This window comes from Carassius carassius, chromosome 2 (assembly GCF_963082965.1).
Source record: "Carassius carassius chromosome 2, fCarCar2.1, whole genome shotgun sequence".
NCBI classification, from domain to species: domain Eukaryota; kingdom Metazoa; phylum Chordata; class Actinopteri; order Cypriniformes; family Cyprinidae; genus Carassius; species Carassius carassius.
Genome location: NC_081756.1, coordinates 20,015,435 through 20,029,354, shown reverse-complemented (window position 1 = coordinate 20,029,354; position 13,920 = coordinate 20,015,435). Strand labels below are relative to the sequence as shown.

General features: G+C 36.5%; 1 protein-coding gene across 1 annotated transcript in view; it reads left to right on the top strand.

Moving 5' to 3' along the window:
* Positions 1-13,087, top strand: part of LOC132105847 (integrin alpha-11-like) — a 47,964-nt gene extending 34,877 nt beyond the window's left edge. Inside the window, exons 17-30 of the mRNA XM_059511294.1 lie at positions 2,805-2,944; positions 3,228-3,338; positions 3,481-3,566; positions 3,647-3,851; positions 4,045-4,143; positions 7,174-7,250; positions 7,777-7,860; positions 7,951-8,041; positions 8,139-8,252; positions 8,812-8,895; positions 9,350-9,460; positions 9,945-10,040; positions 10,736-10,849; positions 11,877-13,087. Of these exons, the coding sequence (XP_059367277.1) occupies positions 2,805-2,944; positions 3,228-3,338; positions 3,481-3,566; positions 3,647-3,851; positions 4,045-4,143; positions 7,174-7,250; positions 7,777-7,860; positions 7,951-8,041; positions 8,139-8,252; positions 8,812-8,895; positions 9,350-9,460; positions 9,945-10,040; positions 10,736-10,849; positions 11,877-11,954 (1,490 nt within the window). The 3' untranslated portion in view covers positions 11,955-13,087. The remainder of the gene's footprint in view (positions 1-2,804; positions 2,945-3,227; positions 3,339-3,480; positions 3,567-3,646; positions 3,852-4,044; positions 4,144-7,173; positions 7,251-7,776; positions 7,861-7,950; positions 8,042-8,138; positions 8,253-8,811; positions 8,896-9,349; positions 9,461-9,944; positions 10,041-10,735; positions 10,850-11,876) is intronic.
* The last annotated feature ends 833 nt before the right edge of the window (positions 13,088-13,920 follow it).

Here is a 13,920-nt window from a genome sequence, read left to right as displayed (position 1 = left end):
CGTTTAGGTCACCGATCTAGTCTGCATGAACACTATTACTTTATACTGTTTAAGAGACTTTGGCTTCCAGTAACAAGTTAGGCTTGTTACACGTGCTAAAAAGTATCCCTTTAAGGCCTTGGTGACCATCTTAGGTATGTTTTGAAAAACGTGCTGGAAGGTCAAGTTCCTGCTTAATGTGTGGGACCACCGAGCAGCACAGCTGTTTTTAGTTAACCTTCATGACCACAGAACATCTCCATCACAAATGTCAAAGGTGTGAAACCAATGTAATGGTCTCAGAGAAATGATAAGTCTGAGTCTTTATGATCATTCAGACTATTGGGGCAATATAAAATGAGGCACATATTTTATTTAAATCTAATTTGCTTCACATGTGCTGAGGAGGGTTATGAATGTTAAACCTTTAAGTGTGTCATTTATTGATACACATTTTTCACATTTATGACATTTTAGAAAGTAGGATACCTAAGTTTATAGGCTTTTCTCAGCCCATGAACAAGGTTCAAATTGTCTTTAAGCAAGCACTTTTTTAAAACCTTGTCAGATAACTGAACATCCACACATCATTCTGGTCTCTTAAAAGGGTTTTCCTTAAGATTAAAAGATATGTCTTCTAATAACTTGAAACTCCCAAATTGCTCTCAGATCTCCTGAGTATCAACTTCAGAGTTTATACTCCAGAGTCTCCTGAATCTGGCTGTAGTCCACAGATGGTATAGAGCACACATGGTAGACAGTAAATTGATGTTAAAGAGATTTCTATTTAAAATAGAAGTATCAAAAAGAAGAAATATTAAGAAATATTAAAATATTATTAATATTATTAATAAATATTAGAATGATTTCTGAAGGATCATGTGACATCATGTGACACTAAAGACTGAAGTAATGGCTGCTTTGCCATGACAGAAATAAATTATAATAGATTTTTAGAATGGATCAAAGAAAATGTACAAACCTGATTCCAAAAAAGTTGGGGCACTGTACATATTGTGAGTAAAAAAGGAATGAAATACTTTACAAATCTCATAAACTTACATTTTATTCATGATAGAATATAGATAATAATGTTGAAAGGAAGACATTTTGAAATGTCAAATATTGGCTCATTTTGGATTTCATGAGAGCTGCACATTCCAAAAAAGTTGGGACAGGTAGCAATAAGAGGCCGGAAAAGTTAAATGTACATATAAGGAACAGCTGGAGGACCAATTTGCAACTTATTAGGTCAATTGACAACATGATTGGGTATAAAAAGAGCCTCTCAGAGTGGCAGTGTCTCTCAGAAGTCAAGATAGGCAGAGGATCACCAATTCCCCCAATGCTGTGGCGAAAAATAGTGGAGCAATATCAGAAAGGAGTTTTTCAGAGAAAAATTGCAAAGAGTTTGAAGTTATCATCACCTACATTGCATAATATCATCCAAAGATTCAGAGAATCTGGAACAATCACTGTGCGTAAGGGTCAAGGCCGGAAAACCATACTGGATGCCTGTGATCTTCGGGCCCTTAGACAGCATTGCATCACATACAGGAATGCTACTGTAATGGAAATCTAAACAAGGGCTCAGGAATACTTCCAGAAAACATTGTCGGTAAACACAGTCCACCGTGCCATTCCCCGTTGCCGGCTAAAACTCTATAGGTCAAGAAAGAAGCTAATATATCTAATATATATATATAATATCTAAACATGATCCAGAAGCGCAGGCGTTTTCTCTGGGCCAAGGCTCATTTAAAATGGACTGTGGTAAAGTGTAAAACTGTTCTGTAGTCAGACGAATCAAAATATGAAGTTCTTTTTGGAAAACTGGGACACCATGCCATCCGGACTAAAGAGGACAAGGACAACCCATGTTGTTATCAGCGCTCAGTTCAGAAGCCTGCATCTCTGATGGTATGGGGTTGCATGAGTGCGTGTGACATGGGCAACTTAAACATCTGGAAAGGCATCATCAATGCTGGTATATCCAAGTTCTAGAACAATATATGCTCCCATCCAGACGTCGTCTCTTTCAGGGAAGACCTTGCATTTTCAAACATGACAATGCCAGACCACATACTGCATCAATTACAACATCATGGCTGCGTAGAAGAAGGATCTGGGTACTGAAATGGCCAGCCTGCAGTCCAGATCTTTCACCCGTTGAAAACATTTGGCGCATCATAAAGAGGAAGATACGACGAAGATGACCTAAGACAGTTGAGCAACTAGAAGCCTGTATTAGACAAGAAAGGGACAACATTCCTATTCCTAAACTTGAGCCACTTGTCTCATCAGTCCCCAGACATTTGCAGACTGTTATAAAAAGAAGAGGGGATGCCACACAGTGGTAAACATGGCCTTGTCCCAACTTTTTGAGATGTGTTGATGTCATGAAATTTTACTTATTTTTCCCTTCAAAATTATACATTTTCTCAGTTTAAACATTTGCTATGTCATCTATGTTGTATCCTGAATAAAATATTGGAATTTGAAACTTCCACATCATTGCATTCTGTTTTTATTCACAATTTGTATAGTGTCCAACTTTTTTGGAATTGGTTTTTTTTTATTATTATATTTCACAATATTACTATTTTACTTTATTCAGATCAAATAAATGCGGCCTTGGTGAGCCTAAAATACTTTTTTCAGAAACATTAAAAAAATCTCACCAACCTTAAACTTTTGAATAGTAGCTTATATAGCAACATGTTATCTACCATTACTTGCAAATAATTTGTAATAAATAACTATTTACTTTTAATAAGCAAATAAGTTATAATCAAATGTTTCACTTTATGTTCACTGTATTCCAGCTCTTAGCTACAATGCTTTCTTTGAGGAGAAGCGCTTCAACCCTCGAGCTGTGTTTGATGACCTAGATCGCCTGCAGCCACAGAATCATACACTGCTTCCTGGAGAGGAGACGTGTGACCACATTTACTTCCATGTCATGGTTAGCCCTCGTCTCTCAGTTCATCAAAGTATTGTAAGAGGGCGTTTGCATTCAAATCATTGATGATGATAGCATAATCTGCAATGGCTGCCAACTCATTATTAGTTCTGTTAATTATGTACTTTCTTGTCTGTTCATTCAAATTTTCTATTGTAATAGCAGCATTCCTATTTTATTAAGTTCACTTTCTAGCATTACAGTAGCAGATTATATTCTTCCAGTTTACTCTTTTATAGCCATTTATTTAGGTTGAGAGATTTATGATATAGTAATGTTGATACAGGAGACTACAGACTATGCCAGGCCCATTATATTCACTGTAGAGACTGAGCTATTGGACCTGGATCAAGGCCCAGCTCTGGATGATAGCTGGCCAACTACTGTGAAAACACAGGTGAGTGTGCGTAGGTCAAGGGAAACGTTACTGTTGCACTGTATATCTTTTGTTAACAACATTAACACAATATTAATAATGAAGCATGTTAAACACATATAAATGTAATAGCAGTAAGCTTTTTTTTTGTGGTTTTCTTCAGCTTCCCTTCTGGAATGGTTGTGACGAAGATGACCATTGTGTTCCAGATTTGGTGTTACAATCTCAGGCTGATTTAATGAATCGCAAGTAAGATAAAGCACACACACGTATGCTTACACACTTATAGTATGTGCATACATGCTCATGCCCCCTCTCTTTCTCCACAGGCAGTTCTGTGCCCAAGCGTTTCGAGCAGGCAGTCTGTTATGTTGGAGTCAGATGTCAGCAGAACCTACTGAACGCATTGTAGAGGGATCCAGGAGGAGGATGGTAGTAGACGTACATCTAGAAAACAGAGGGGAGAATGCATATGGAGCTCAACTTAACATCACTAACACTCCAAACCTACGCTTCTCCAGCCTTTTAGTGAAGGTACAACATCTCTCTAATACCCTTTGTTTGGATGTTTGACACCTGTGAAGGACTGAATGTTTGATTTGTTCCATTGTCCATTCATAATAAGATCTGTAAGATAAGATTGATACTAATGACCATTTTAAAGGCAAAAAAGGCATCTGCTAAACTAACTGTTACATTGGGCTGTTCTCTCTGTCTCTGTTTATAGGATAACTCTGATATACATATAGACTGCCGCAGTGAGAACAGGCAAAAATATGAGAAATCTTGCAATATCAGTGCACCTTTTATGAGAGCAAAGTCAAAGGTGAGTTGCCTTTTCCACATTTATAGAGTTACAATGAACCATATCAGAAACCTCTAGCCCAAAATGACAACTATGTGTACACTCTTACACCAATACTGACAATTTAATAATTTTTTTTGTGCCACATTTGTTCTCCAGTAAGGGTACTGTAACTAAACAACTGATCAGTAGTTTTGGTTTGGAAAAGCTTTTAATTTTTTTTTATATATATGCTCACAACGACAGCATTATATATATATATATATATATATATATATATATATATATATATATATATATACAGTACAAACAGCAACATTGTGAAATATTATTACAAGTTTAAATGATGATGATTTAAAATTATATTAAAATTTGTGTCAAGGCAAAGTTGAATTTTCAGCAGCCATTACGCCAGTCTTAAGTGTCACATGATAAATACCACATGTTGAAAACAGTTGTGCTGCTTAATATTTTTGTGGAAACAATGATAAAAAATTTTTTCAGGATTCTTTGATTAATAGAAATTTAAAAAGAACAGCATTTATGTGAAATAGAAAACATGTGTAGCAATTTAGGTCTTTACTATGACTGTTGATTCATTTATTGCATCCTTGCAGAATTACTTTAAAAAACTTTTGAAAAATTAGCATTTAGTTTCACTAAACTCTTGTCATATTTCACTAATGTGTCTGTTACTCATGACACTAAGTAAATTGTTGGTGTGATGTTTTTCTGGAACCTGAGCCAAGTCAAATGTAATGTAGTAACTAATGCTTTTACCAAACTGTGATATAGCCAGTGTGCACTGCATATGATCATATATGCAGAATTATATATTGTATAATACTAATGTGAGAATGTTTTATTGCCATGGTCAGCAACAATAGACATTTAGAGGTTACACCAGAGACAACACTAACCGTCTGAGCTCTAGAAAGACTTGCTTACACAAACATAGTGGACCACACAGGCAAAAGCCATATAGACCTCCTCACATTACCCATCTGCAGAACTGTCAGGATTTATCACTTTAATACCAAATCATTACATCTGGAATGTTCCACAGGGCATAGACATACCCATAAGGTCACCAGCACCCTGAAGTTATACAGAATGAATCACTTAGTGTCCATTTTATGCTTGACCCTTAAGCTTGTGTTCAGGATTGTCCAGAAAAAGAAGACATGAGGCAAGTATGTAATACAAAAATGCTGTTACCATACAGTTACTACATCCACACAGAGCAAAGGTCTGGAGCACAGAATTCTGTCCTGTGTCAGGGCACTGCTTTGATAGGAAACAGTTAGCAGCTTCTCTTGGGAGCCTGGTTCAGCTCAGAACAGTTAGCGATGGAGTGAAAGTGGAATAAAAGAAGGAGAATTGAGGAGAGAATGTAAAAAAAATGTTTTCCATGCTGCTTGTGCCACTGCTCACCAAGGGGGGATGAAGAGTTTGCCCACGTAGTTATAAGTGCTTCCAAGTGCTTCTATTTCTTCAAGCAAAACTAAAACTAAAAGCCTTCTCCTGTGCTTTAAAGGGATAGATCAACCCCCCCCCCCCCCCCCCCCCCAAAAAAAAAACATTCTATCATCACTTGCATGTCACCCCAAACCTGTTCTGCTAAACACAAAAAATATATATTTTCTTTATTTTTTCTGTGCCATGTTGACCTCATTGAGCTGATTTTCAGAGTATTGACAGGAACAGTTGGTGGGTTTTTGTTGGTGATCGTGAATTGGTTGGTTTTTATTAAATGTGAGCCAAAATCATCAAAATTAAAAGAACCAAAGACTTAAACTACTTCAGTCTGTGTGCATTGAATTTATTTATAATATAATTTATTATAATGTATTAAGTTTCACAATTTGACTTGAATTACTGAAATAAATTAACTTTTCCACAACATTATAATTTATTGAGATGCACCTGTGTGTGTGTGTGTGTGTGTGTGTGTGTGTGTGTGTGTGTGTGTTTGTGTGTGTGTGTGTGTGTGTGTGTGTGTGTGTGTGTGTGTGTGTGTGTATATATATATTTATATATATATATATATATATATATATATATATATGTGTGTGTGTGTGTGTGTGTGTGTGTGTGTGTGTGTGTGTGTGTGTATGCCCATGGTCTGTAGAAAAAGGCTTGAGGCCCACAAGTGTTCAGGGTCTTGGCCTGTTTGTGTCATTCTCCTATATCCAGACAGGCTGTTTGCCCTGGAAAATATTGATTCATCTTTAAAAATATACATTTTAGATGTGATCAGGGTGTAACTTTGAATTCTGGAGGCGAGGAATCCAAAAGCTAGGGATGAACTAATTTTTGAGCATGTGTGATGTGTGTGAAGCTAGAATGGATGAAAGAAAGTCTGTGGTATTTAAGAAATTATATGTAGTGACAAACACACTTCCAATCATTTTTCCCTCAATCAAATGATGTCAGAACTTTGTGTCAATGTGTGAAAAAGTATGAGCATGCACATGTTCATGTGTATCCTTGTTAATGGTCACTAGGTTTCTCTAACCTTGCTCTGATACTTTCAGTCAGCCTGACTTTGAGGCCTCCATTTTAAAAACAGGTTATTGCAGGCTTTACTCATAATCCTCTGCCAAAGGCTTTTCCTGGAGAGGAGACGTGTGACCACATTTACTTCCATGTCATGGTTAGCCCTCGTCTCTCAGTTCATCAAAGTATTGTAAGAGGGCGTTTGCATTCAAATCATTGATGATGATAGCATAATCTGCAATGGCTGCCAACTCATTATTAGTTCTGTTAATTATGTACTTTCTTGTCTGTTCATTCAAATTTTCTATTGTAATAGCAGCATTCCTATTTTATTAAGTTCACTTTCTAGCATTACAGTAGCAGATTATATTCTTCCAGTTTACTCTTTTATAGCCATTTATTTAGATTGAGAGATTTATTATATAGTAATGTTGATACAGGAGACTACAGACTATGCCATTATTTTTTAATTGGCAGAAAAACAATAGTTAGTTGTGTTACTATCATGTGGCTGTTGTGATTAAACATTAGTCTGTGTCTCTCACTCCCCAGGTAACATTTCGTTTGGAATTTGAATTCAGTCCCTCTGTGCTGCTGGATCACCTACAGATCATATTGGAGGTTACCAGGTAAGACACAGCTAACATTTAGCAGTCAAATATGCTCTATGTGTGGTGTTGCAAATGTTTAGATATGGAAAATATTTTGTATAATACAATTAAGATGAAATTGAAAAACTGGATTTTAAAACTTTCAATTAAAGGGTTAAAGAAACATTATTACAAGATGTTATGAAGAAATTTTTTTATTCTGAACTATTTCAGACAGATTACTTGCTTATATATATATATCTGTTTTATTTTTAGAGCAGAGTTTTATCCTGTAGGGCACAAAATGAAAAAAATACACATGGATCACTGGATGACTAAATGGCCACTCTGAAATCGGCTAGATTTGGTCTCAGTTTAAGTATCTAGAACACTGGTGGTTTGGAATGTTCTGAAACTCTGAGGAAAAGGGATCCTGGACACAGATGATGCCTGAGCTAAAATGTTAAACTCCTCTCGTCCGCAACCAAGTGTCACTGCGCAGTGAATCACAGGGTGAGCATAACTGCCTGGGACGTTTCTCATGCCTGTTCTCATGTCTTTGCAGTGAGGGGGAGGAAGTTGTCCTACATGACAACATTAATGACATTTTCTACACTCTGAAATACGAGGCTGATCTGCTCTTCACAAGGTGAGATAGATGTGTGTTTGTTTGAAAGCTCAAGTCAGTATGTGTGGTTGTGGTAGTTGGAATAGTTACAATATGCTTTCATTCCCTCAGGGATTTTTACCCTACCCGATATGAGCTTAAACCTGACATCTCTCTAGAGGAACCAAGTGATTTTAACCCTCCGTTCAACTTTACCTTTCAGGTGAGGTTCACTTCCTTGCATTATGTAATTAAAGAGATCAGGGCCCCAAAAACTCATGCTTTGAAAAAAACAAACATGTTTTCTCTATACATCACAGATCCAGAATCTTGGTTATTTTCCAATCCAAGATTTGCAACTGCACATTGCAATCCCAGAGGTCACGAAAAATGGCAATCAACTCCTGCAGATCAGAGATTTCCATATTGACCAGGTGAAGAGGACACAACTTGACTTTTATTCTACTAGTTTTATTCTACTTGTTATTACAATTTCCCTTAGATTTCCAAAAATATTTCTAAAGGCTGAAATACACTGCATGGCTTTTGCCCAAATGTTTGCCCCGATTTACAGTCTAGATGAGTCAGTGCCCTAAATCAGAGCCAGTCTGCAGATTTAAGTTCAGAGGTTTCACTTTTTTAGCTTCAGACTATGATTAGATCCATTCAGTGGATATGAAACGTTTTATATTTCGAGGCCAATTTAAAATAAATTTTGTTTTCATTTGTCATGTGCCAGTTGCATAAATCTAAATATTCCAATCGAAATATTATAATTATTCAAATAGTTTTAAATTGATATTTGCAGTTACATTTATGCATTTGGCAGGAGCTTTTTTCCAAAGTGACTTACACATCATTCAAGGTATACATTTGATCAGTTCATGCATTCTCTGGGAGTGGATCCCGTTACAGTGGCATTGCTGGCATCATACTCTACTGTTTGAGCTACACTAATAATATTAATAGTGCTTTGTTCCTATTTTCCATCAGGTAGGTGGAAGTCATTGTATCCCCCCTCAGCATGTGGCACACAGTCGAGCGTCTCCGGAGGACCTCTCACGAACATCACGACTAGTAAGACCCTCTCTTCACAGGCTTAAAGTGTCTGCCTGTTATCACAGACACTATGTGTGCCACATTTCATTTAACTTGCACTTAAATGAAAAAATCTGGCTTGTGTTGTTTATGGCGCTTTATAAGTTGCCTGATTTAAGGGCTTTCAGATATAATATGTTGATTTAATGCACAACAGCAAAGCACTTCTCTGCAAAATAGTTGGTTTTGTACTCTGAATAAAGCCACTTGAGTTTAATAAATTGTGCCATAAATAAAGCTTATTATTAGTAAATCTAGTTCATGTTCAATCAGTTCTAGAAATGTTGATGTGTTTTTGAAGATTCTTCTATGTCTGAGGTAGGGAGTTTTGTAATGCAACTCTAATGCACATCAGATTCCCTGCACAAGCAGCTGGGTTTCATCAGTAAGACTGTCTGTTTGTGAGAGAAATGTTTCTTGTCTCTTTGCACAGAATTACTCCAACACCCTAACAGTGCCAGTGCAGTGTACCATCAACCTGCCTTCCTACAGAGACGTCAGCGTGAAAATCGGTGGATCCCTCTGTACTGATCCATTGCATGCAGTGAGTACCTGTGACTTTGAAATAACAATCTGATGAAGACGAAGAAGTATGATGTTGAAAGAACTAAAAAAAGCTATGATCAGACTAGTAAATCGAGGCAAGTCATACAGTACATGTAGTCATACTAGAATCCGGTTTTGACTACATTTTGTACTTAAAAAAAGTGACACCAGAAAGTAATTTGCACATTTAATCCACACCCAAAATGTGGAAATATCTGCTTAAAAACTTAAAGCAGGTGGCATTTATATTTTTAAAGAAAACCACACTTTTCAAGTAAAACAATTGACAAGAATAAGTGTCAATTTGGAAAACAACAGATATATTGTTAAAAAGTAAGTTAGTATCCATTTGGTTTGATATTTTGTATCTAATGCAATGAAAGTCAGACGTTTTGCAACAAGTGTTCTAATACACTGACATTTATTCTACCATTCTCGAAACTGTCAGAGAAACTGAAAACTGTTTTTCTTGTTACGGGCAGCTGAAGTTCAAAGCCCTCGAGCTGGTGACGACAGCCTCAGTGGAGCTGAATCCTTCCAGCCCTATGTTTCTGCCTGAAGAGAGGCCGGTCAGACATGTGAGCCACCCTCTATACACCCTCTATATCAGCATTTACAAAAAGCCATGTTACAGAAACACTGTTGGACAACATGTTTAGACTAGGCAAAAATAAATCCATGATTGAATTTGGGAAGATGTGGTTAGTTGCTTTTGTCTTTTCCGTCCTTGGCAATTTTGAGAGACAAAATTGCCAAATGATGTGTTTTCGTTCATCTGTCAGAAAGAGTTAAGAACAGTAGTACACAAGCATGAAATATAAACGTCTTCATGCCAACATGACTCAGTATTTGACTTCATACAATCAGGCGCACTGGTTTTCTCATGCCAGAACCTTCTTTTTACACACCAGTTTGTCTTCTGGTAAGCTACTGTGTGTTTTTTTCACCACAGTAAAAGAACCTGGAGCCAAAGGGACCGAAAGGACCAGCAGCACAATTCAGTTCTGTTCTTTTCTGTATTGCTGTGTGGTGCTGCCATCTGTAGGCAAAACGGGAAATAGGCATACATACTAAAATCAGCAAATTTGATCTCAGCTGTAAAAGAAGAAACATTTGATGAAATGTGTCAACTCGTTTAGAACAGAAAACCAGTACAAAGATCTAGAGAGAGCGCTGAGGAACCCAACAGTCATGCCACAAGCAGCTATGTGATGATCTCTGATAAAGCAGTTAGTTTGTTATATTTTTCTTTTGTATGTGTGTGTTTTTTCAGATAATCCTGGAGATAAGGAAAGAGGAGGATTACCGTGTTCCCATCTGGATAGTCATAGGAAGCACACTTGGAGGCCTGTTACTCCTCTCACTCCTCATTCTGGCTCTTTGGAAGGTATTTTATCCATATTTTAAAGCAGCACTATGTTCTGTGTTCAAAATTTGCAAAATGTTTATAATGAATGAGTACATCATGAATTCATCTTCCAAACAACGTTTTGTCTTATCCCGAATCACTACGGTACACTTATAAGAAGTGCTTATATTTGGACTATTGCAGCCTGTTCGGGTCGTAACCGCCGCGGAGTAACACATACCTGCGTGAATCACCATAGACACAAACTTAGAGAAGTAGCTCTGGTTAGAATGTTTGTGTTCAGTTCAGTTTATAAACCGCTAGAGCACCAAAAGTTACATAGTGCTGCTTTAAAGGGTTAGTTAATTGAAAAATGAAAATTATGTCATTAATAACTCACCCTCATGTCATTCCAAACCCGTGAGACCTCCGTTTATCTTCGGAACACAGTTTAAGATATTTTAGATTTAGTTCGAGAGCTCTCAGTCCCTCCATTGAAGCTGTGTGTACGGTCTACTGTCCATTACAAGAAAGGTAAGAAAAACATCTTCAAAGTAGTCCATGTGACATCAGAGGGTCAGTTAGAATTTTTTGAAGCATCGAAAATACATTTTGGTCCAAAAATAGCAAAAACTACGACTTTATTCAGCATTGTCTTCTCTTCCGTGTCTGTTGTGAGAGAGTTCAATACAAAGCAGTATGTGATATCCGGTTCGTGAACGAATCATTCGATGTAACCGGATCTTTTTGAACCAGTTCACCAAATCGAACTGAATCGTTTTAAACGGTTCACGTCTCCAATACGCATTAATCCACAAATGACTTAAGCTGTTAACTTTTTTAATGTGGCTGACACTTCCTCTGAGTTCAAACAAACTAATATCCCAGAGTAATTCATTTACTCAAACAGTACACTGACTGAACTGCTGTGAAGAGATGTTTTAAATCTAAAATATCTTAAACTGTGTTCCGAAGATGATCGGAGGTCTCACAGGTTTGAAATGACATGAGGGTGAGTTATTAATTACATAATTTAGATCATTTGTAATTTCTTTTTTTTTTCTAGTTGGGGTTTTTCCAAAGGCAGAAAAGGCGTGAGGACACTGAGAATGAGGCTAATGGTAAGATGATGGAAGAGCGATAACGTAGACTGTTGAAGAGGGTTCAGACAGGCCTACTTCTCAGGGACCAACCAACAGCAACATTAGACATCACCCAAAACAGAGAAATTGGAGAGAGAGGGAGAGAAAAACAGGACTTTAGGCAATTAAAAAAGGAGAGGGATTTGCTCTGTGCACTGGACGGCCTGTTGTTCAACCATGAAAGAAACTGCAATGGTGCTCACCATGTGCCTGCACTGCTTACTGAGCCGGCCCTGCAGATGGGTCTCCAAATCACTTCTTATTTCAGATCAAAATCCTCAGATGACATGATGAGGACATCCTTCTGACAGAAACTTTTTAGAAGATACATTAAAAAAGAAAAGCTTTTTTCTCCACAGGGTCTTTGGAAGCGCAGTCATTTGCATTTGATCCTTGGTCAAATCCAATGTTTGACTCTGCAAATAGACAAGGGAAAACTCAAAGGGCTGTAACTCTATAAAACAGCCATGTTTTCCGGTGCTTCTTCTTGGACATCTCCAAATAAGGGACATCTTTGAGGAAAAAAAGTGCAAAAGTTAGCTCATTTTAATGTAATGCCCGTCATTATTGTAATGTAATATTATGCACTGGAGTAAGTAGCTCTGTTTTTTTGCAGTGGTCATAATTTATTGAATAGAAAATGAACTCTTGTGGACTACCATTTAAAAATATATATATATTCTCCTCTAATATTCTTAATAATTACACATAAATATTTTTAGTTTTTTTCTATATGCTCATTCTTCAGTCCCATAACAATAGAGGTGGGCATTTACTTTTTGACTTTTTAAATAGTGATGCACTTTTTATACTACAGTGATACAAACTTGAATTTTGTAAATATACAGGCCTGTAACAAAACATTTCAATTGTTTGCTTTCATGAGGATTGTGGTATTGCAGTGCATCTCTAGTGAGACATTTTGAGAAAGGGTATGCTTACTGTACAGTATGTCAGCCAGACAGATAATGGTTCATGCATTTCAGTTATTAAGAATATTGTTCAAATGTTCCCTAACATCAAAAGATGTTCAGTGTTTACAATGCTATGAAACATCCGTATCATTTGCAGATGTATTGTAGTCAGGGATCCCTATTCTCCAATACTTCATCATAAATATGTATAAATATACATGTCCAAGAATATAAAATAAATATCTAAATAAAGAATTTGGAAAAAGAATGAGTCTTGTTTATAAACGACAAGGGATGATAGAAATTAAATACTAACTGTTTTGTGCACAAGCAAATTTTTTAATGCTGTATTTTTGTTATAAAGTTTGTGCTGCTTTTTGTTATTAATCTTGTCCTTATTCTAAAGACCCCTCTCTGGCTATTTAGCTCAATCATTCTTTTAAGCTTTCCTTCATCTTCCTCTGGCATGTCCTGTTTTATGTACTGTTTTAGTCATCTTTGACCATAGATCTTTTAGACCAGATGCCATTTTCTTACAATTCTACTGAATACTGGTGAATTATTATTGTTTTTATATCTTTCTTTGTTGGGCCTTTACAATATTTTTCTTTGAGCTTAGTCTCTAATAAAAAAAAATATATATATATATACAGTACAGACCAAAAGTTTGGACACACCTTCTCATTCAAAGAGTTTTCTTTATTTTCATGACTATGAAAATTGTAGATTCACACTGAAGGCATCAAAACTATGAATTAACACATGTGGAATTATATATGGAATTATATACATAACAAAAAAGTGTGAAACAACTGAAAATATGTCATATTCTAGGTTCTTCAAAGTAGCCACCTTTTGCTTTGATTACTGCTTTGCACACTCTTGGCATTCTCTTGATGAGCTTCACTCATCCATTCTTTTATTTACTCTACTGCACTTTCTGTATATTCTGTTGTTCTGCGGGATTCTTCCATCCAAAGTTTTTCTCTGTCAGCCAATTTCCTAATTCATCTCTGACAAAATAAGTTTAATTCTCAACTCTGTTTCAGGTCAT